This window comes from Dendrobates tinctorius, unplaced genomic scaffold (genome assembly GCF_039654945.1).
Source record: "Dendrobates tinctorius isolate UK_male_01 unplaced genomic scaffold, ASM3965494v1 ptg000070l, whole genome shotgun sequence".
Lineage (NCBI taxonomy): Eukaryota > Metazoa > Chordata > Amphibia > Anura > Dendrobatidae > Dendrobates > Dendrobates tinctorius.
In genome coordinates, this window is record NW_027361738.1 from 36,702,156 (window position 1) to 36,724,961 (window position 22,806).

Sequence of the window (22,806 nt, forward strand, 5' to 3'; positions counted from 1 at the left end):
GATACAGCTTTCTTCTGGCTGGAAAAGTCAAAACATTGCATAGCTTTTCTTCCATACATTTTTTGCAGGAAATGTACATAGTGTGTCACTTTTAGCATACCCCCCCAAAAAACACTCAAACCAGTTCTCCCTTCTCTTGCTTGATAATGGCGTGGTAAGGGAACCCTGCAACGATTTAAAGGGCTTTTCTATTTTCAAGAAAATGGAACCTCAAAACACTTTTGTAAAATGCTTAAAATAACAAATGGAGCAGGTACTCACCCATCCGAGTCCATCACCGGCTCTGGGTCACTTCTTGTGTCTCTGTTTTGGCTTCATGTCAACAGCATGCAGCACTGCCGTATACAGCTAATCACGCAGCTCGGTGTCTCATTCCATCTATCTCAAACCCCATCTGATCTAATATTGATGGTCATTCCTAAAGCTAGGTCTCCTTCAATATTTTATGCCCGGAAAAAACTCATAACCTATTATATCAAACAATTTACGGAACTATCCAAAGAATCCTTACGCAAAGGACCAATTTAGATCATAAAAAATGTAAGTTTTGTTGAATATCTATTAGGAATATAGGGATTGCGTATTGTATGATCATGCCTTAAAAAAAAGTCCACAAAGAAAGACATATGGTGGGCAATTTGGTGGTTTTTGTACCAAAACTACTTCATCCTGATTACTTGTGCATATTCCACTGGTTTTACCTTATATGTCTAGCAAGCCTGGTTTTTAGTATAAATCCTGGTATTATTCCCAAAAGAGAAGAGAGTATGCAGCACTATAGAAAACCCACGGATTGGTGCAAGCCATTGAAGGACCAAGTCAAATCCCAGGATACCAAAGAAAGAAGACCAACACTCCAAACTTCAGAAATAGCGCTATTTATTCACCAAAGCTTCCAAGACGTTCAGCGTCCTTTTTTAAGCAGTGAAAGTGGCTCCATGGAAGAGCTGAAATGTTGCCTGAATCTGAAGCTTGGCTGAATAAGTTTGACTTATTTTCTGAAATTTGGTGTGTTGCTTTTATGTCTCCTTTTTCTCCTGGTGTTTTTCCTGTTACTTTATTCCTCTGCTGTGGTTGGGACTAATCGTAATACCAAACTGCCCAAAATCTGTCTTTCCTGTGAACTTATTTTAATATGATCAAACGGTATTTTACCTCCTGTCTTTAAATTTGCTTATATTTGTTTATGATGTAAACTAACCCTTCCAACCTTTAAATCTATAAAAGTGGGACACATACTGACAGAGTAGTGCCACAGCAATGTTCATTATACGCTAAGCCACTTCCATAACCTCACCCAGCCCTTTACATTTGTCCACACAGAACTATTGCTGTAAATGAAACCCATTAGTGACCCTACAGAATACAACATCACTTTCATGGCCCCTACAGTGCCCAACAAACAATATGATGACCATTTTGGCCCCATTCATAGTACGATGTTCTGAAAGTACATTCCTTCCAAACAGTATAATGCCCCCATAGTCCCCCACACAGTATGGTACTCATGAAGATGCCCACTGCCCCCCCATTATGATGTTCCCCCCAAATTTAATGCCCTCACATACAATACAATGTCTCAACAGCCTCTCACATACAATATGATACCCCAACAGTACTCCTACACTGTATAATGTCCACACAGCCTCCCATGCAATAAAATGGCCCCCACAGCTCTCCAAACAATATAATGCCCCCACAGCCCCCTACACAGAATGATGCCACCACAGCATTCGCACATGGTCTAATGTCCTCACAGCCTCCTACACACAGTATAGTGTAGTATAGTGTCCACAGTTCCCCACATACATTATGATAGCTCCCACAGCCCCTTGCACATGGTATGTTGCCCCTATAGCTCCCACAAGTCTGATGCCCTCACAGCCCCTCACACAGTATAATGATTCCAAATTCATCCACATTATGATTCCTCCACAGTCTCATCCACACAGTATAATGCCACCCCAGCCTCCACATACAGTGTGATGTTACCTTATCCCCACACACTGTATAATGCTCCCATAGCTCCTTACACACAATATGATGATTCCAATTGCTAACATACTTTCACAGTCCCCCGCAGAGTATAACTCCCCAACAATTCCCATCTACACAGTATGATGCCCCCTACACTGTGATGCACCCCATAACCACACATTGTATACATATTTGCTATAATTTACACATAAAGATATTTTTTTTACAAGCCTGCTGCCGACACATAATTTATTGCTGCTATATAAATTGAGAATTAAAATATAATCTTTTGCATTCCAGAAAATCATAAATAAGAATCTACTGCCATAAGATATTCAGCATAGTTTCCAGTCTTATTGTATTTCCATGTGACACTGGATTAATCAGCATTGCCTATTATCCTACTTCAGTAATCAAGCAAATGTCCGTATTATCATTCCTACCCTACAACGCATAACAGCAGAGCAATGGATCAAACCCGACATTTACTTATGTTGATACATAAACTTTGCAGCATTGGTCTCGCCTGTTTCCATTAGCAGAGCAGCACATTCATCTTTTAATCAGAAATGTCAGCTTGTGCAGGAATCTCAGACTCCGGTTCGCACTTGAATCGTGCACCCAGTCCTGAATGATCAATCAGCACTGACTCCGAGTGCAAGCTTATTAAATAAAACTAATCAGAGTTCCTTGTAAGCACTAGTGTTATTTATCGGTGGTCCGGAGACAAAGCTACCGGACGATTTTGAGTTTTTCCCAAAAATGTAATCATCATCATTCCTAGCGCTGTCCTATGTAAAGTGGCATAATGAAATGGGCGATACTGGTTAAATAAAGTAGAAAATATTATGGATACATTTGTTGCTTCTAAAAGGTTTTCTGTTCTGCTCTAGTTGCACCCTTGAATTTATTTGATAAAAACACAAATCACAAAAGCTTCCCTTTTCCATTCCCATTATCAATCATGCCACTGTGGGCATGATACAAGTGAAATTCAGGGAGGATCGGCGGTGCTTTCAAACCAGTCCGGGTACACAAGGGTCGGGATTAAACATTGTTTTTTGTCACAATTCACTAATAATTAGGTGAAATAAAGGTATGATTAAAAACAATATTGGAAGTCTGATAATACGCTCCTATTACATTATTAGGTTAAATCCCCTTTACAACTTACCTTTAATTGAGAAGGGCAGGCAGTCTGACACCATTTGGAGCAGAAAGAGGCATCACAAGGAAAAATGTTTAAAATCATATTATTCGTCAGGCTGTATATGTTACTTAAGGCAAATTCTGTTACATAAGGCAAATGTTCTTTTGTCTATCAGTTTGGGCTGTAAAAGATATATCCCACAATCTAACATTTTTTTTTCTAATGGCCCTATAACTTCCTAACTTTTAAAAAAAGATTGTCAGTTTCTCAAGCACATTTCCTATATTCTCTTTTTTCTAAGTTTTTTTAGTTTTGTATATTTTGCTGTTGCAACGTTCTTCACTGAGCTAATAAGGTGTTCATGTTTTTCAACCCACACCCATTTTAGCCTTTGCCAATGGGAGCAGGAGAACAAAGCCATAGTAAAACCACTATTTGTGTATATGCTGTAGGGTTTTGTACTCGCTCAGTTGCGGTTGAGATAGGCACAAGAAGCGGTTTCATTTAACTGTCCAGGCAGGTTTAATACAACTGCATACACCGTTTAGCATAAGCAAACAAAAGACAGCCTTCTCCGGCACAAAGTAAAAAATTGAAAATAAACAGTCCATTTAGTAGAGCGGGTCCTCCCGCTCAGGTCAGTGTCCTTCATCAAACACACTGGATGCTTCCACACCTCCAGTCACAGACACTGAATGAGACACCTGGTTTCCATTTTAAATGCCAAGCCACGTCCCCTGGGTGGGGATATGTGAGCAGTCACTCCCATCCATCTCTTTGACAGCTTGTAAAACTTGGCCCTGATACGTCCTATTAACTCTCTCAGCACTATACATGCTGGAATATACTTTCCCGGGCTTACATCCCCGAAGCTACCAGCATCTATGATACATATCTCCCCTCAACGACCCGTCCAGTGGCCATCTTACAATGCTCATATGCATATTCACACATATTCACTGCATATGGTCACCCTGTGCATTGAAGATGATGAAATCACACATGCGCTGGCTCATTGCATTCTGTGCGTTACCAATCTGCTAGCTGATGTCAATCAAGCACACATGCTTGGAAGACGTACCTAGTAGCAACCAGTTAATAAAATCAATATTCTTTGGAGTGTATTGAGCAGTCATTCCACAAAAACTCGTCATTACCGAAAATTAATTTTGTTTGCAAACGCTATTGAAATGACATAAAGGACAATGAGACCTTTTGCAACGTAGTTACATGTGGAATTGCTGACATTGATCCTGGTTGGAAATGCTTAAGTGCTAAAAAGTGACATCAGTGTAGAAACCATTGAATGATACTTGTAAAGGTTCCTATGCCACTCATATTACATTGATATACATGACGATACTTCGTCTTCGCCAACTAAAGCTAGTAAATCTTTGAGTTTGGTTCTTTGATCAATTGCAATCTTATCTATCCATTGCTCTATCTATAGGTGTCCTACATATGTTGACACTGAATACAGTATATCTATGTATAGCATTGTTCTTGGATAATTGAGCTTTTACCTGAGCTTTCTACAGATTTGGCTAGTTGTTTAAAGGGCCTGTCACACTAAGGGATATCGCTAGCAATATCGCTATAACGTCACTGGTTTTTGTGATGTTATAGCGATATTGCTAGCGATATCGCTATGTGTGATACTTACCACCGACGGCTCCCCCGCTGGTTATCGCTGATCGCGCGAGAACGTCCTGGACCATTTCTCGTCGTCAGCTTCCTGCTGGGCTTCCTGCAGCTCACTAGCGACCACTTAGCGATGCACCAGTGATCCTGACTGCGTCATATTGCTGGTCGGGATCGCTGGTGCATCGCTAAGTGTGACAGTACCTTTAGTGTCGAACCTTGGAAGTGTGACAATGGCCTAAGAAGTTGTATAGATGACAATACTCATTCTTACATACTTAATATGGTTAAAAAAGACAAATGTTCATGAAATTCAACCAAGGGATGGGATTGGAAGGGATATATGTGCAACCACAAATACATGATCTGGTCCGCCCCAGAAGAGCTGGCCTTTCCCTCCTGATCACAATTGTCATTCCAGTGGACTAAACATTCAGAAGAGAAATTTAAATAGTAAATGCAACTGATTTATTATTATTTTGGGTCTGGAAGTTAACCATGTTAACAATTTATCATCTTGTCTTCTGATTGCAGAGAATACTATATAACTATGGTGAAGTGGGCAACCAATACCAAGGTGGCAGTCAACTGGTTAAACAGGGCACAGAATATCTCCATTTTGACATTGTGCGATGCTATTACCGGAGTTTGCACAAAGGTAAATTAATGTGCTTTTTTTCATGTACTAGGATCTAGTTTTCTCAAAAAGCAAACTAATAGAACAGACTGGATTCTGACATCTGAGTGATAGATGGAGCGCCCGGGCGAACGTTGACTATATAGCAGAATGTAGTCACTTTCTGAAATGACTGTGTTATTTGGAGTAATGAATGTTCTTCAAATTACAAATTAGGGGCAAGGGGCATCATTGATTTTTGTTTGAGATCTGTCAATACTACCTACTGCTGTACAAGAACAGATGAGAAATACAAGAAGAGAAAAAGTAGAGGCAATAAACAAAAGCCTGAAGAATGCTAAAGAGCTTCCCCAAGTGAACAGTGTATATGTTGTGATGAAGTCAAAATCCATGGAAAGATAAAGCATTAGGGACATTTCTTTAGTACTTGGAATTATATGTGTTGCATTTGGTATCACATCCATAGTTTTGCTTCCCTAAGCATATCTAGGTTCTCTTGTCCCTGGCTGACATTTTGAAAAATTAGTTGACAAATGTCCAAAAAGCTTCAGTCATCAGCATAGTATAGGCATAAAAGGTAATGTCCTGAAACCAAGTTATCATCTGTCCACAGGATAGGTAGTAACTTATTGATTGGGGGTATGTGCAGACGATCAGTAAACACTGTGGGTTGGATGCTGCGTACTTGTGCAGCGTCCAACCCGCAGCGTCCAGATGTTACAGCATAGTGGATGGGATTTCAGAGACACCTGCGGCTCACCCGTGGAGATGAAAATGTTGGTCTTCCCACATCGCAACATGTCAATTTCTCTTGCGGAGACACTAGTCTCCGCAAGAGAAATTTCACCCATACAGTGTATTGGATTTGGTGAAGCCGCAAGGTTCAATGAAGACATGCGGATTCACCTGCGTTCAGTAGCCGGCAGCGCTTTGGACGTAGCGGACGTTTGGACGTTTGCTGTGTCCAAAGCGCTGCCAATTACTGATCAATTGCATATACCCTAATAGTAGTCAGACTGCTGGGACCTGCAACATTCAGTAGAATGGAGCTGCAGTTTGTATATTCGACCCCTGCTCTATTTATTCCAAAAGAAGTTGCCGATTGCTGAACTCTGATTTTTCCTGCTGGAGTGGCGATCGGGTAAAGTGCTTGGACCCCATTGATTAGTAAGCTGTTCCCTATCCAATGGATATGTATATCTTGCTTTAACTGAACAATATTAAAAGTTGTTTTCTAAAAAGCATTCTCGACACTGCGGTATTCCTTCTCTATGCCAGTGCCAGAGGTAGCTGAGAACTGTCCTCAGCTACCTCCAGTAATCCCATAGCGAATAGATTCAGTGGATCCGAGTAGTCAGACCTCTTATTAATTTGCAGTTGCAATCAAAACTATTCAACCCCATTGCAAGTTATGTTTAGTAAGTAGCAACATTGACCAATGTTCTGCTGTTTGCAATAATCCAATCAAACTAGAAAAACTAGCTCAACTTAACTAATATAACAGGTGGATTCTCCAAATTGAACACAAAATGCAACTTTTACTGAAATATGCAGTCTTAGAATAATTATTCAAAACCATTCATGACAAGCGTCCTCTCCACTTAGACCTTCTTTTGGCTGTTATGTCCGGCTGCAAATGTAGAGAATAAATAGACCAGCCGGGTTAATGTGCGACCACTTCTCCAACCTTTCTAACTTTCAATGTTTGGAAAAACCATTTAATAGTACATCCAATGTCAATCTACGAAATGGCAAATCATTATGTCACATGGCCTTTATGTCCATTGTATGTCAAGTACCTATGGGTGGTATTGCTGCTAGTACAGTGACTCATCACCTAACTATATTTTTAGGTAAAGAAGAATGTACACAAAGCACAGATACTGGGGTACAAACTTTAAGGTGAAAGGGAATCTACCAACATGTTTTTGCTATGCAATCTGGGAGCAGCAGCTGAGACACAGATTTCAGGGATGTGTCTTTTATTAGGCTGAGTGCTGTTTCCATACAATGAAGGTTTTATCGCTATGAGATTATCACTGCCTGGACCACAATGTATGTGCTCCGTGGTCCCACTACGCCTCCTCCTATGAGAAGCAGTTCACTGTCTATAGACAATGTACACAGAGAGCCTGGTGTGGACGGGGGCAGCTTTCTGAGCTCTGCTACATCTAAATACTCTGATAGTGTCCCAACTCTTGCACCCAGGAAAGCAAGTGACACATTGTTGGAATCAGGATCTCACTCTTTACATTATGCTGTTCTCAGATGAGGTAGGAAAAACCTGCTGACAGATTCCCTTTAAATCATGGAGGAAAACAGTTTATGCAGTAGGTTTTCACCACAGATTTCACTACGTGCATTTGGTAAAATTAATTGCAAACCAGCAAAAACACACGAGGATTTGACTATGAATTTGTTGTGGATATTTCCTCAGATTCCTAGTAAAATCTTCATTGTTTTATGTTGCTTTGTTTTCTCAACTTTCTTTGCTTTCGTCCTGTTTCAGTGAAAGTTCTACTTTGTGTAGAAAATGACTGGTTGCCTGGAACAGCTGCTTGGCAACTGAGCTGTGGTTGTCAGGATGTGTGTCCCTAGCATCTGGTAAGATGCGACTGTTCAGTGATTGTGTGTACTGACCTTAGAGAAAGTGAAAAACTGCATTTAAGTCACGCATTGCATGGTAATCAGATATTGTCAAAAATATTTAGGGGGAGAACAAAATTTAATAAGAGATTTGGTGAAATATCACTCAACAAGTCAATCAGTAAATCATCACCTCTAGTAAGAAGTGAATTGGTTTAATGAGATTCCTCCTACCTGCCTATGTGACTGCACAGTCAGCAAATCATCATTCCATGCAGAGGCCTCATTATACCGGAGATGCCTAAGTAATCTTGAAATGTTTTAGGAAAGAGACAGGAAAGTCTGTGATAAATGACAGTTCTATCTGTTGAGGAGCTGAGCTCTCTTATTCCAGTCATATACGGCTTTTCTGACACATCTGATAACTTTTGACTAGTTCTCCATTCTAGATCCAGAGTAAGGTTATGATAGATAGAGAGATAGATACAGTTGTGCTAAAAAATTACATACCCCAGCAGAATTTTTGCTTTCTTGGCCCTTTTTCAGAGAATATGCATGATAATACTAAAACTTTTTCTTCACTCATGGTGTGTGGTTGGGTGAAGCCATTTATTGTCAAACCACTGTGCTTTCTCTTTTTAAATCATAATGACAGTCCAAAATATCCAAATGACCCTGATAAAAAGTTTACATACCGCATTTATTAATATCGTGTATTGCCCCTTCTAACATCAATGACAGCTTGCAGTCTTTTGTGGTAGTTGTGGATGAAGTTCTTTATTTTCTCAGATGGTAAAGCTGCCCACTCTTCTTGGCAAAAAGCCTCCAATTCCTGTAAATTCCTGGACTGTCTAGCACGAATTGCACGCTTGAGATCTCCCCAGAGTGGCTCAATGATATTGAGGTCAGGAGACTGAGATGGCCACTCCAGAACCTTTGTGTTGTTCTTCTGTAGCCAATGACAGGTCAACTTGGCCTTGTATTTTGGATCGTTGTCATGTTGGAACGTCCAAGTATGTCCCATGTGCAGCTTCCGGGCTAATGATTACAAATTTGCCTCCAGTATTTGCTGATAACGTGCTACATTCATCTTTTCTTCAACATTGACCAAGTTTCCTGTGCCTTTGTAGCTCACACATCCCCAAAACATCAGTGTTTCACCTCCATGATTTACAGTAGGAATGGTGTTCCTTTCATCATAGGCCTTGTTGTCCTCTTTCCAACTGTAACGTTTAAGGTTGCTAATGGCACAGCAGTCAGTCTTTCTAAAAACGACATGATGCCCGCAGACCATTCCATAAAAGTTGGCATTTCAAAACATCACTCCTTCCTTTCTGAGCCATGCCGTGCACCCAAACAGTAGTTTTTCCTTACAGATGGGGTATTGGTATATTCATGAGAAATTGTACAAACAACTCTTGGGGTCCATTTTCTCCTGCTACCTTGGTTAAATTAAAAAAAATTGGGGCTAAAAGTACATTTTTGTGGGAAAATTTTCATTTTTTATTTTCATGGGGGTTCAAGTTGCTCACTACACATCTAGGTACATTCGATGAACAGTCTAGTTTCCAAAATGGGGTGACTTGTGACGGGTTTCCATTGTTTAGGCACATCAGCGGCTCTCCAAATGCAACACAGCATCTGCTATTCATTCCAGTCATTTTTGCATTCAAAATATCTAACGGTGCTCCTTCCCTTCCAAGCCCTGCAGTGCACCCAAACAGTAGTTTTCCCCAAAACATTTGTTATAGGTGTACTCAGAATTTCACAATTTTTGGGGTACATTTTTTTCTGTTACCCTTGTGAAAATATGATATTTGTAGCTAAAAGTACATTTTTGTGGGAAAAATTTGATTTGTTTATTTTCAAGGCTCTACATTACAAACTTCTTTGAAACACATGTGGGTTCAAGGTGCTCCCCACAATGTATAGTACAAGTTATTTTTAATGGTTTCAGCACTCCAATTAATTAATACCAATTATTGATATGGTTTCATTCAGTTTAATAAATAATATATATATATATATATATATATATATATACAGTATATATATATATATATATATCCTTCTGCTAACCTCCCTGACTTTAAGGTCATTGAAACTTGTTCAAATTGTGCAAGGAGGGCAAATAACTGTTTTTATTACAATCTTAACACTTATCTTCTAATCAAAAGGACCTTTGACATTCAAAGATGAGTTAGTTGATTAGACCTTTCCCAGGAGATGTTTATCCTAATTGGAGGCAGTTTCAGTCTCCAGTACACATACCTTGGGAGATCGAAGCCTCTCAAAAAGTTTCAATGTAGACTTTTTTACATATAAAAAGGGACTTAACACTGGGGTGAGATGGAAAGCAGAGATTGGAGATGTGAATATAGAGAGATGAGGAGAGAGATGGCAATGAACACAGATTGATTGGACTTCTACCTTGAGAATGTAATGTATGTTTTGATTCACATGTATTTATTGTTTATACTGTTTATTATTTAATCTTATCATTTATTAAGTAAATGCAACTAGTTTTATTCAATTCTTGTGTGAGCATTTTCCTATCCATTACAATCCTTTGAATCCATTACAAAACACATACCTAGATATATTCCTTGAGGAGTCTAGTTTCCAAAATGGGGTCACTTTTGGGGGGCTGCAAATCAGGAGCTCTCCAAAAGCGACATAGCTTCCAGTCTTAATTCCAGCTATTTTTGAGTTCAAAAAGTCAAATGGTCCTCCTTCCCTTCCAAGCCCTGTGTGTGCCCAATCTGTAGTTCCCCCCCATAAGAAATATCAGCATTCTCAGGAGAAATTGCAACACATTTTGGTGTCTATTTTCTCCTGTTATCCTTGTTAAAATAAAAAAATATTGGAGCTAAAATAGTTTTTTTTTGTGAAAAACGTAATATGTTAATTTTTTCCTTCCACATTGTTTTAGTTCCTATGAAGCACAGGAAAGAGTTAATAAACTTTTGAAATGTGGTTTTGATGACTTTGAGGGGTGAACTTTTTAGAATGGTGCCACTTTTGGGTATTTTCTGCCACAAAAGCTCCCCAAAGTCTCTTCAAATGTGATGTTCTTGATGTGGTCCCTAAAAAGAATGATGTTGAAAATTTAGTTGGAAAAATGAAAAATTGCTTATCAATAGAGTTGAGCGATACCAGCCGATACTTGAAAATATCGGATCGGAATGGATCGGCCGATCTTAAAAAAAAGTATCGGTATCGCCGATTCCGATACCGGGAACCAATGCAAGTCAATGGGGCCAAAATATCGGAATTAAAAAAAAACCTTTCTTTCCTTGTAGGTTAATTCTACATGAAGAAAAACAACTAAGAATAATGTAGAATGTATTGTGGGAGGTGGAGGAGACATTAAAGCCATAGAGGTTTAGCCCAATCAAATGGAATAGCAGGAATTAAACTTTTTTTTTTAAAGATGTTAGGAGTTACAAAGATATTGACTATGTTAGCCTCATTTATATTTTGCCAGACATGTATGTCTTCTTCTTCTACTTCCTTTTTTTACATTCTTCTTCTTCTTCTTCTACTTCCTTTTTTTACATTCTTCTTCTTCTTCTTCTACTTCCTTTTTTTACATTCTTCTTCTTATTCCTTTTTTTACATTCTTCTTCTTCTTCTTCTACTTCCTTTTTTTACATTCTTCTTCTTCTTCTTCTTCTTCTTCTTCTTCTTCTTCTTCTTCTTCTTCTTCTTCTTCCTTTTCTTACATTCTTCATATTCTTCTTATTCAACAATTATTATTCTACATATTCAGCTTCTTCATCTTCTTCCTATTCTTCTTCATCATATTCTTGTTTGTGTCAGGCATTCCTGTAGTTGTTATCTAGAAAAGTTAGAAGTTTACACCTTCCGTTCTGCCTGTCACAAAAGATTTACAACAGGATTTGTCCGCGTTCAGTTTGGCCTGCAGAAGCAGGCCTTTTCCAGGGGCACCACGAGGAGGAACGGACTCACCCCCATACACTGCTTAGTCTTCTTCTGCTTATAAATAAGATAATATCATTTGCTCAGAGTATTAGTCTTATGCTTAATGTTCTTCTGCTTTGTTTTTTTTATGCTTCTTTGTCTTCTCTCTCTTGTTGTTCTGCATCTTGGTGGTTGTCTTCCTGTTCTTTGTCCTCTTGAACCAGCTGACGGTACTGGCACCCGGAGGGGCAGCAGAAGGAACAAGAGCCAATGGCACTACCGAGGACCAGCTGACGGTGCTGGAACCCGGTTACTAAGCAGGAGGTACCTGTGCTACAAAGCACTACCAAGGACCAGCAGACGTTGCCGGAACTCGGATACCGAGATGGAGGCACCTAGGCCAAAGGCTCTGACGAGAACCAGCTGACGGTGCTGGAACCCGGAGGGGTAGCATAAGCTGCAAGAGCAAATGGAAATAGCGAGGACCAGCTGACAGTGCTGGCACCCGGAGGGGCAGCAGAAGGAATAAGAGCCAATGGCACAACCGAGGACCAGCTGACGGTGCTGGAACCCGGTTACTAAGCAGGAGGTACCTGTGCTACAAAGCACTACCAAGGACCAGCAGACGTTGCCGGAACTCGGATACCGAGATGGAGGCACCTAGGCCAAAGGCTCTGACGAGAACCAGCTGACGGTGCTGGAACCCGGAGGGGTAGCATAAGCTGCAAGAGCAAATGGAAATAGCGAGGACCAGCTGACAGTGCTGGCACCCGGAGGGGCAGCAGAAGGAATAAGAGCCAATGGCACAACCGAGGACCAGCTGACGGTGCTGGAACCCGGTTACTAAGCAGGAGGTACCTGTGCTACAAAGCACTACCAAGGACCAGCAGACGTTGCTGGAACTCGGATACCGAGATGGAGGCACCTAGGCCAAAGGCTCTGATGAGAACCAGCTGACGGTGCTGGAACCCGGAGGGGTATCAGAAGTTACCCCTGAAAAGCAAAGTTGGCATGCCGCAAGCTGGCCGCAGTTACCGAATCACACAGTCCTACAGGGGGTGCTTGTCCTACTGGCACTATGGAACAAACCTTTCTTACCAGAACCCGCAGTCCACATAGGAAGCACCTAAACTGCTGGCACCCTAGCCTCGGCTAACCCAACCGCAACACGACATGGCAACTTGGGGTGGCAAACTGACATTGACACTTCCCGGAAACAGCAGGCAGGGCTGGAACCAAGCTGGGCAGGAGGGAGTACCCGTGCCAAAGTCAGTTATGAGCAGCAACTGGCGATGTTGGAGCCCAGGACAAGCACTTAGCAGGCTGAGGCCTGATGTGCTGTCAATTGGGAGGCAGCAGGACAGATTGCCATCAAAACAGCAGGGGAACAGCTGACGTTACTGAACCCCACAAACACAGGAGCTAGTGTTTTACTCTGTGAAGACGGCACTTCCGAGCAACAACTGGCTGTGTTGAAGCCCAGGGACAAGCACGGAGCAGGCTTAGGCTGCATTGAAGAAATTTTAAGATCGGTTGTAGACTACTAATTTGAACCAAGCTCCACTTAGGCCTGTGGATTCACTGATTTTCGTATTTCCCCTGTCCTCCAACCCCGCCAGTTACAGCTCCGAAGTGGCGTCTGCACAATCCACACTTGTTCCTGTGTTACAGGTGTTCAGTCCGGTCAGTTAATCCCCTGATGTGTGTCCGGCAATGTCGCCTGCTCTGTCCACATTCCGATAATGGGAATGTGGACAGAGCAGGCGACATTGCCGGACACACATCAGGGGATTAACTGATCGGACTGAACACCTGTAACACAGGAACAAGTGTGGATTGTGCAGACGCCACTTCGGAGCTGTAACTGGCAGGGTTGGAGGACAGGGGAAATACGAGAGACAGTGGAGCCACAGGCCTAATTGGAGCACGGTTAAAAATCAGTAGTGGTACGACTGTGTAGGCAGCAGGAGACTTTGCCATCCACACAGCAGGGGATCAGCTGACATTACTGAACCCCACTGAGACACGGGAGCAAGTATCTCTTTCCGTGTGGACGGCACTTCCGAACTACAACTGGCTGTGTTGAAGCCCAGGAAATAGGAGGGTGTAGGCAGAGGCCTACTGTATTTTGAATGAGTTTACAGCAGGAGAGACTGCCATCCACAAAGCAGGGGATCAGCTGACGTTACTGAACCCCACTGAGACACGGGAGCAAGTATCTCTTTCCGTGTGGACGGCACTTCCGAACTACAACTGGCTGTGTTGAAGCCCAGGAAATAGGAGGGTGTAGGCAGAGGCCTACTGTATTTTGAATGAGTTTACAGCAGGAGAGACTGCCATCCACACAGCAGGGGATCAGCTGACGTTACTGAACCCCACTGAGACACGGGAGCAAGTATCTCTTTCCGTGTGGACGGCACTTCCGAACTACAACTGGCTGTGTTGAAGCCCAGGAAATAGGAGGGTGTAGGCAGAGGCCTACTGAATTTTGAATGAGGTGACAGCAGGAGAGACTGCCATCCACACAGCAGGGGATCAGCTGACGTTACTGAACCCCACTGAGACACGGGAGCAAGTGTCTCTTTCCGTGTGGACGGCACTTCCGAACTACAACTGGCTGTGTTGAAGCCCAGGAAATAGGAGGGTGTAGGCAGAGGCCTACTGAATTTTGAATGAGGTGACAGCAGGAGAGACTGCCATCCACACAGCAGGGGATCAGCTGACGTTACTGAACCCCACTGAGACACGGGAGCAAGTGTCTCTTTCCGTGTGGACGGCACTTCCGAACTACAACTGGCTGTGTTGAAGCCCAGGAAATAGGAGGGTGTAGGCAGAGGCCTACTGAATTTTGAATGAGGTGACAGCAGGAGAGACTGCCATCCACACAGCAGGGGATCAGCTGACGTTACTGAACCCCACTGAGACACGGGAGCAAGTGTCTCTTTCCGTGTGGACGGCACTTCCGAACTACAACTGGCTGTGTTGAAGCCCAGGAAATAGGAGGGTGTAGGCAGAGGCCTACTGAATTTTGAATGAGGTGACAGCAGGAGAGACTGCCATCCACACAGCAGGGGATCAGCTGACGTTACTGAACCCCACTGAGACACGGGAGCAAGTATCTCTTTCCGTGTGGACGGCACTTCCGAACTACAACTGGCTGTGTTGAAGCCCAGGAAATAGGAGGGTGTAGGCAGAGGCCTACTGTATTTTGAATGAGTTTACAGCAGGAGAGACTGCCATCCACACAGCAGGGGATCAGCTGACGTTACTGAACCCCACTGAGACACGGGAGCAAGTGTCTCTTTCCGTGTGGACGGCACTTCCGAACTACAACTGGCTGTGTTGAAGCCCAGGAAATAGGAGGGTGTAGGCAGAGGCCTACTGAATTTTGAATGAGGTGACAGCAGGAGAGACTGCCATCCACACAGCAGGGGATCAGCTGACGTTACTGAACCCCACTGAGACACGGGAGCAAGTATCTCTTTCCGTGTGGACGGCACTTCCGAACTACAACTGGCTGTGTTGAAGCCCAGGAAATAGGAGGGTGTAGGCAGAGGCCTACTGAATTTTGAATGAGGTGACAGCAGGAGAGACTGCCATCCACACAGCAGGGGATCAGCTGACGTTACTGAACCCCACTGAGACACGGGAGCAAGTATCTCTTTCCGTGTGGACGGCACTTCCGAACTACAACTGGCTGTGTTGAAGCCCAGGAAATAGGAGGGTGTAGGCAGAGGCCTACTGTATTTTGAATGAGTTTACAGCAGGAGAGACTGCCATCCACACAGCAGGGGATCAGCTGACGTTACTGAACCCCACTGAGACACGGGAGCAAGTGTCTCTTTCCGTGTGGACGGCACTTCCGAACTACAACTGGCTGTGTTGAAGCCCAGGAAATAGGAGGGTGTAGGCAGAGGCCTACTGTATTTTGAATGAGTTTACAGCAGGAGAGACTGCCATCCACACAGCAGGGGATCAGCTGACGTTACTGAACCCCACTGAGACACGGGAGCAAGTGTCTCTTTCCGTGTGGACGGCACTTCCGAACTACAACTGGCTGTGTTGAAGCCCAGGAAATAGGAGGGTGTAGGCAGAGGCCTACTGAATTTTGAATGAGGTGACAGCAGGAGAGACTGCCATCCACACAGCAGGGGATCAGCTGACGTTACTGAACCCCACTGAGACACGGGAGCAAGTATCTCTTTCCGTGTGGACGGCACTTCCGAACTACAACTGGCTGTGTTGAAGCCCAGGAAATAGGAGGGTGTAGGCAGAGGCCTACTGAATTTTGAATGAGGTGACAGCAGGAGAGACTGCCATCCACACAGCAGGGGATCAGCTGACGTTACTGAACCCCACTGAGACACGGGAGCAAGTGTCTCTTTCCGTGTGGACGGCACTTCCGAACTACAACTGGCTGTGTTGAAGCCCAGGAAATAGGAGGGTGTAGGCAGAGGCCTACTGTATTTTGAATGAGTTTACAGCAGGAGAGACTGCCATCCACACAGCAGGGGATCAGCTGACGTTACTGAACCCCACTGAGACACGGGAGCAAGTATCTCTTTCCGTGTGGACGGCACTTCCGAACTACAACTGGCTGTGTTGAAGCCCAGGAAATAGGAGGGTGTAGGCAGAGGCCTACTGTCTTTGTAATGCGGAGACAGCAGGAGAGACTGCCATCTCCACAGCAGGGGAACAGCTGGCAGTGCTGAACCCCACTAACACTTGAACGAATGTGTTTGGCTCTGTGGAGACGACACTTCTGAACACCAACTGACGCTGTTGGAGCCCAGGATTAGGCGAGGAGCAGGCTGGGGCCTACTGGATTTTGGCAGGTGAAGGCAGCAGGAGACTTGCCATCTCCACAGCAGGGGAACAGCTGGCAGTGCTGAACCCCACTAACACTTGAACGAATGTGTTTGGTTCTGTGGAGACGACACTTCTGAACACCAACTGACGCTGTTGGAGCCCAGGATTAGGCGAGGAGCAGGCTGGGGCCTACTGGATTTTGGCAGGTGAAGGCAGCAGGAGACTTGCCATCTCCACAGCAGGGGAACAGCTGGCAGTGCTGAACCCCACTAACACTTGAACGAATGTGTTTGGTTCTGTGGAGACGACACTTCTGAACACCAACTGACGCTGTTGGAGCCCAGGATTAGGCGAGGAGCAGGCTGGGGCCTACTGGATTTTGGCAGGTGAATGCAGCAGGAGACTTGCCATCTCCACAGCAGGGGAACAGCTGGCAGTGCTGAACCCCACTAACACTTGAACGAACGTGTTTGGCTCTGTGGAGACAACACTTCTGAACACCAACTGACGCTGTTGGAGCCCAGGATTAGGCGAGGAGCAGGCTGGGGCCTACTGGATTTTGGCAGGTGAAGGCAGCAGGAGACTTGCCATCTCCACAGCAGGGGAACAGCTGGCAGTGCTGAACCCCACTAACACTTGAACGAATGTGTTTGGTTCTGTGGAGACGACACTTCTGAACACCAACTGACGCTGTTGGAGCCCAGGATTAGGCGAGGAGCAGGCTGGGGCCTACTGGATTTTGGCAGGTGAATGCAGCAGGAGACTTGCCATCTCCACAGCAGGGGAACAGCTGGCAGTGCTGAACCCCACTAACACTTGAACGAACGTGTTTGGCTCTGTGGAGACGACACTTCTGAACACCAACTGACGCTGTTGGAGCCCAGGATTAGGCGAGGAGCAGGCTGGGGCCTACTGGATTTTGGCAGGTGAATGCAGCAGGAGACTTGCCATCTCCACAGCAGGGGAACAGCTGGCAGTGCTGAACCCCACTAACACTTGAACGAACGTGTTTGGCTCTGTGGAGACGACACTTCTGAACACCAACTGACGCTGTTGGAGCCCAGGATTAGGCGAGGAGCAGGCTGGGGCCTACTGGATTTTGGCAGGTGAATGCAGCAGGAGACTTGCCATCTCCACAGCAGGGGAACAGCTGGCAGTGCTGAACCCCACTAACACTTGAACGAACGTGTTTGGCTCTGTGGAGACGACACTTCTGAACACCAACTGACGCTGTTGGAGCCCAGGATTAGGCGAGGAGCAGGCTGGGGCCTACTGGATTTTGGCAGGTGAAGGCAGCAGGAGACTTGCCATCTCCACAGCAGGGGAACAGCTGGCAGTGCTGAACCCCACTAACACTTGAACGAATGTGTTTGGCTCTGTGGAGACGACACTTCTGAACACCAACTGACGCTGTTGGAGCCCAGGATTAGGCGAGGAGCAGGCTGGGGCCTACTGGATTTTGGCAGGTGAAGGCAGCAGGAGACTTGCCATCTCCACAGCAGGGGAACAGCTGGCAGTGCTGAACCCCACTAACACTTGAACGAATGTGTTTGGCTCTGTGGAGACGACACTTCTGAACACCAACTGACGCTGTTGGTGCCCAGGATTACGCATGCCGCATGCAGAGGCCAATGGGCAGCGGTTTTTATGGAGGTTGTGGACTACTACTGATTCTAACCATGCTCCACTTAGGCCTCTGGCTCCACTGTCTCTACTATTTACCCTGGCCTCCAACCCCGCCAGCTACATCTCTGAAGTGGCGTCAGCACAATCTACACTTGTTCCTGTGTTACTGGTGCTCAGTCCCATCAGTTGATCCCCTGATGTTTGTCCGGCAAGTTCGCCAGCTCTGTCCTCATTCCCACTACTGGTTATGGGAATGTGGACAGAGCAGGAGACCTTGCCGGACACACATCAGGGGATAAACTGATGGGACTGAGCCACAGGAACACAGGAACAAGTGTAGATTGTGCTGACGCCACTTCAGAGATGTAGATGGCGGGGTTGGAGGTCAGGGGAAATAGTAGAGACAGTGGAGCCAGAGACCTAAGTTGGGCACGGTTAAAAATCAGTAGTGGTTTGAATGTTGATGGAGCTGGTGACTCTGCCGTCCACACAGCAGGGGATCAGCTGGCATTACTGAACCCCAGTAACACAGGAGCTAGTGTGTTTCTCTGTGCAGACGACACATCTGAGCGACAACTGGCTGTGTTGAAGCACAGGGATTATAGTTCAGGTGGTAGAAAAATGAACACACCAGCAGACCTGGATACAGTTGCCAACCACTAATTTAGTCTGTAAGAGGAATGGCAAAGTCTTTGGAGATCCAGGCCTTGTTCATTTTCAGAAAAGTCAGCCGGTCAACATTATCGGAAGATAGTCGCGTGCGACGGTCTGTTAGTACACCACCTGCGGCACTAAAGACACGTTCCGATAATACACTGGCAGCAGGGCAAGCCAGCACCTCCAATGCATACTGGCTAAGCTCTGGCCATGTATCCAGCTTAGAGACCCAAAACTTGAAGGGGGAAGAGCCATCTGGGAGTACAGCGACAGGGCAAGACATGTAGTCTGACACCATCTGACGGAAGCGTTGCCTCCTGCTGACTCGAGGCGTCGCTGATGGTGTAGACAATTGTGGTGGACACACAAAACTTTGCCACATTTGGGCCATGGTGGTCTTGCCTTGTGCTGCGGCACTGCCTCTGCTCCCTCTTTGTGCAGAGTTTCCTCCACTGCCTCGACGCACAGAGCTGCTTTGTAAAGCACTTGCAACAATGCTGTCGGGTGGAATGGAAAACATTATGGACTGCACCAGTGACTCTTCGTACTCCCGCATTTTACGCTCCCGGTTCAACGTTGGTATGAGCCTTTGTACGCTGTCCCGGTAGCGAGGATCTAGGAGGGTGTACACCCAATAATCAGCCGAGACGAGAATGTGGGCGATGCGGCGGTCGTTTCTCAGGCACTGCAGCATGAAATCAACCATGTGCTGCAGACTCCCAACTGCCAAAGAACCGCTGTCCCCTGTTTGAGGCGTGACCTCGACCTGCTCTGCATCACCCCACCCTCGCTGTACATACTGAGTAGAGGTTTGTGTACCTCCCTCCTCTGGAGAGATGTCTTCCTCCTCCATCGACTCCTCCTCATCCTCCTCACAAAGTGTCCCCTGCCTAGGCCTTTGTGAGGAAACACGTAGCGCAGACTGTCCAGAAGCAGATGGCATTTGGGACTCCTCATCCTCCACCTCTTCTGAAACCTCATCCCTTAGTGCTTGCAGTGTTTGTTGAAGCAGGCAGATAAGGGGGACAGTCATGCTGACTAGTGCATCATCTGCACTCGCCATCCGCGTGGATTCATCGAAGGCACGCAAAACGAGGCAGATGTCCTTCATAGAGGCCCACTCAATGGTGCTGAAGTGTGAACGGCGCACAGTGCGACTTGTTTGCGCCTGATGCAGCTGGTACTCCATGACTGCTGCCTGCTGCTCACACAACCGCTCCAACATATGTAACGTTGAATTCCACCGGGTGGGTAGGTCACATATGATGCGATGTTCTGGAAGGCCAAATCGTCGCTGCAGAGCAGCGAGGCGCGATCTTGCCGTGCTGGAACGTCGCAAGTGAGCGCACTCTATGCGGACCTTGTGCAACAGTGCATCAAGATCCGGATAGTCCCTCAGAAAGCTCTGCACGACCAAGTTAAGAACATGTGCCAGACATGGGATGTGTGTGAGGTTGCCTAGGCCAAGAGCTGCCACCAGATTTCGGCCATTGTCACACACTACCAAGCCCGGCTGGAGATTCGCTGGCCCAAACCACACATCGCTCTCCAGCTTGATAGCATTCCAGAGCTCCTGCGCTGTGTGGCTTCGATTCCCCAAAGAAATTAATTTGAGTACAGCCTGTTGACGTTTGGCCACGGCTGTGCTCATATCGGTCGTAACAGGCTCCTGCTCTGCTGTTTCTGAGGAACTTGAGTAGGAGGAGGAGTCTATGTGTACAGACTGGAGTCCTGCAATCCGTGGCGTTGGAAGAACACGTACAGCGCCACTCTCCAGATCCGTACCCGGCTCCACAACATTGACCCAGTGGGCAGTGAGGGAAAGGTATCGTCCCTGTCCATGGTTACTGGTCCACGCATCGGTGGTCAGGTGGACCTTGCTACTAACGGCGTTTAGTAGCGCATGTTTTATTTTGCCCTCAACATGTTTCTGCAGGGCAGGGACGGCTCGCCTGCTGAAATAAAAGCGGCTGGGCACGTTGTATTGGGGGACTGCCAATGCCATTAAGTCCTGGAAGGTGTCAGTGTCCACCAGCCTGAATGACAGCATTTCAACTGCCAGAAGTTTGGCAATGCCAGCATTCAGAGACTGTGCTCGGGGATGGTTTGCCGAGTAAGGGCGCCTTTTATCCCATGCCTGTGCTACCGATGGCTGTGATGGATGGGAACGTGCTGTTATGGGTGGAATCTGACAGGGTCTCCGGACAACAGTGGCAGAGGTTCTTCCTTGGCGATCCTGTGAGGAAGCCGAACCAGCAGTGTGTGAGCTGGAGGAAGAGGGCCCAACACGAACTGAAGAGGTGGTAGGTGGTGCTGTACGTTGGCCTACGTCTTGAGGGTGTCTATGCAACTCCAACTCGTGCTTGGTGCGCACATGTTTCCACATATTTGTGGTATTGAGGTTGCTGACATTTCTCCCTCTTTTGACTCTCTGATGACACAGCTTGCATTTGACAAAGCAAATGTCATCTGCAACTGTGTCAAAAAAGGACCACGCACTGCAACTCTTGTGAGCGCCCGGTTTGCCTTTGGAAGGAGGAATGCTCCTAACGGGTGCCGAAGTGGAGGGTACAGGCAACCAAGTCTTCCCCCTCCCTCTGCCTCCTGTTTTGGCCGGTAGGGGAATCTCTTCCTCCGAGCTGCTCCCACCACCTTCCTGTTGCTCACGCCATGATGGGTCAAGGACCTCATCATCTTCCCTCCCCTCTTCAAACAGCTGCTTCTCCGGGGTTGTCTCGCCAGCACCGTACGCACCAGAAAGTGGCAACTGAGTCTCGTCATCATCTGATGCGTACTGAGGTGTGCTGACCATAGGCACTGGCCCACTCGCCTCTTCAGATTCAGAGGGACAAAGAAGTTGCGCATCACTGCATACTCCCTCTTCTTCACATTCAGGAATGCTGCTTGGCTGGCCCCCTCTTTCCAAGCCAACAGATTCCGAGAACAGAAGTAGAGATTGTGATGGCTCCTGTCCATGTCTCTCTGACTGCCTGGGCACTTTGGCAGGTGGTGAAGAGACAGATGGTTGCTCTTCGGTGCTCTGACCCTGAGAGGATGCGGAAGTAATTGAAGTCGATGCGTTAGCTGCCATCCATCCGACAACGGCTTCAATTTGTTCCTCCCGCAGCAGTGGGGTACGTTGAGGTCCTACAAAGCTGCGCATAAAGGACTGTTGCCTGCTAAAACTGGGGGATGCTGATCCACTGGTGCCCGCAGCAGGCCCAGAATCCCCACGTCCTCTACCTGTAGAATCCCCACGTCCTCTCCCTGCAGAATCCCCACGTCCTCTCCCTGCTGAAACTCCACGCCCACGCCCACGCCCCCGCGCCTTACTCCCTGCCTTCTTCATCTTGCAAGACTGCTTAAGATAGGCAAAAAAGGACAAAGGGGGGCCTTAGTGTGCTTATTCCTGAACAGCTGGTTACAGGTACAAGAAACACTAATTTTATGAAGTGTGTGTGTGTGGACTAGACTTTAATAGGAGCTGATGTGGCCTACACAAGTTCAAAATGTAGTGTTTGGTGAACTTTTTATGTGGTTTCTTTGTTTGAAACAAACTCAAAGTATGAGAACAAAGAATTGAAACTGATAGTATCACCAACTTTTTGGAGCTATTACAATGCAGGCAGGTAACCTACAATGCAAAAGATGAGGCTCCAAAAAAATTGGGTAATACTAATCTGGCTGCGCCGGCAGGGCACAAGCCAGAAAAAAAGGCTCCTCTATCTACTCCTATATAGTGTTTGCAACCAACCAATGTTGATGGATACGGATGGATGCACACTAATAGGAGAAGAAA

The 22,806-nt window shown here is 45.9% G+C and overlaps 1 protein-coding gene across 3 annotated transcripts in view; it reads left to right on the forward strand.

The window, feature by feature from the left end:
• DPP6 (dipeptidyl peptidase like 6) overlaps positions 1-22,806 on the forward strand; it is a 1,805,197-nt gene that overhangs the window by 1,651,085 nt on the left and 131,306 nt on the right. For all 3 annotated transcript variants that reach the window (XM_073581572.1, XM_073581570.1, XM_073581571.1), the window contains exon 11: positions 5,303-5,426. In XM_073581572.1, the coding sequence (XP_073437673.1) occupies positions 5,303-5,426 (124 nt within the window). The remainder of the gene's footprint in view (positions 1-5,302; positions 5,427-22,806) is intronic.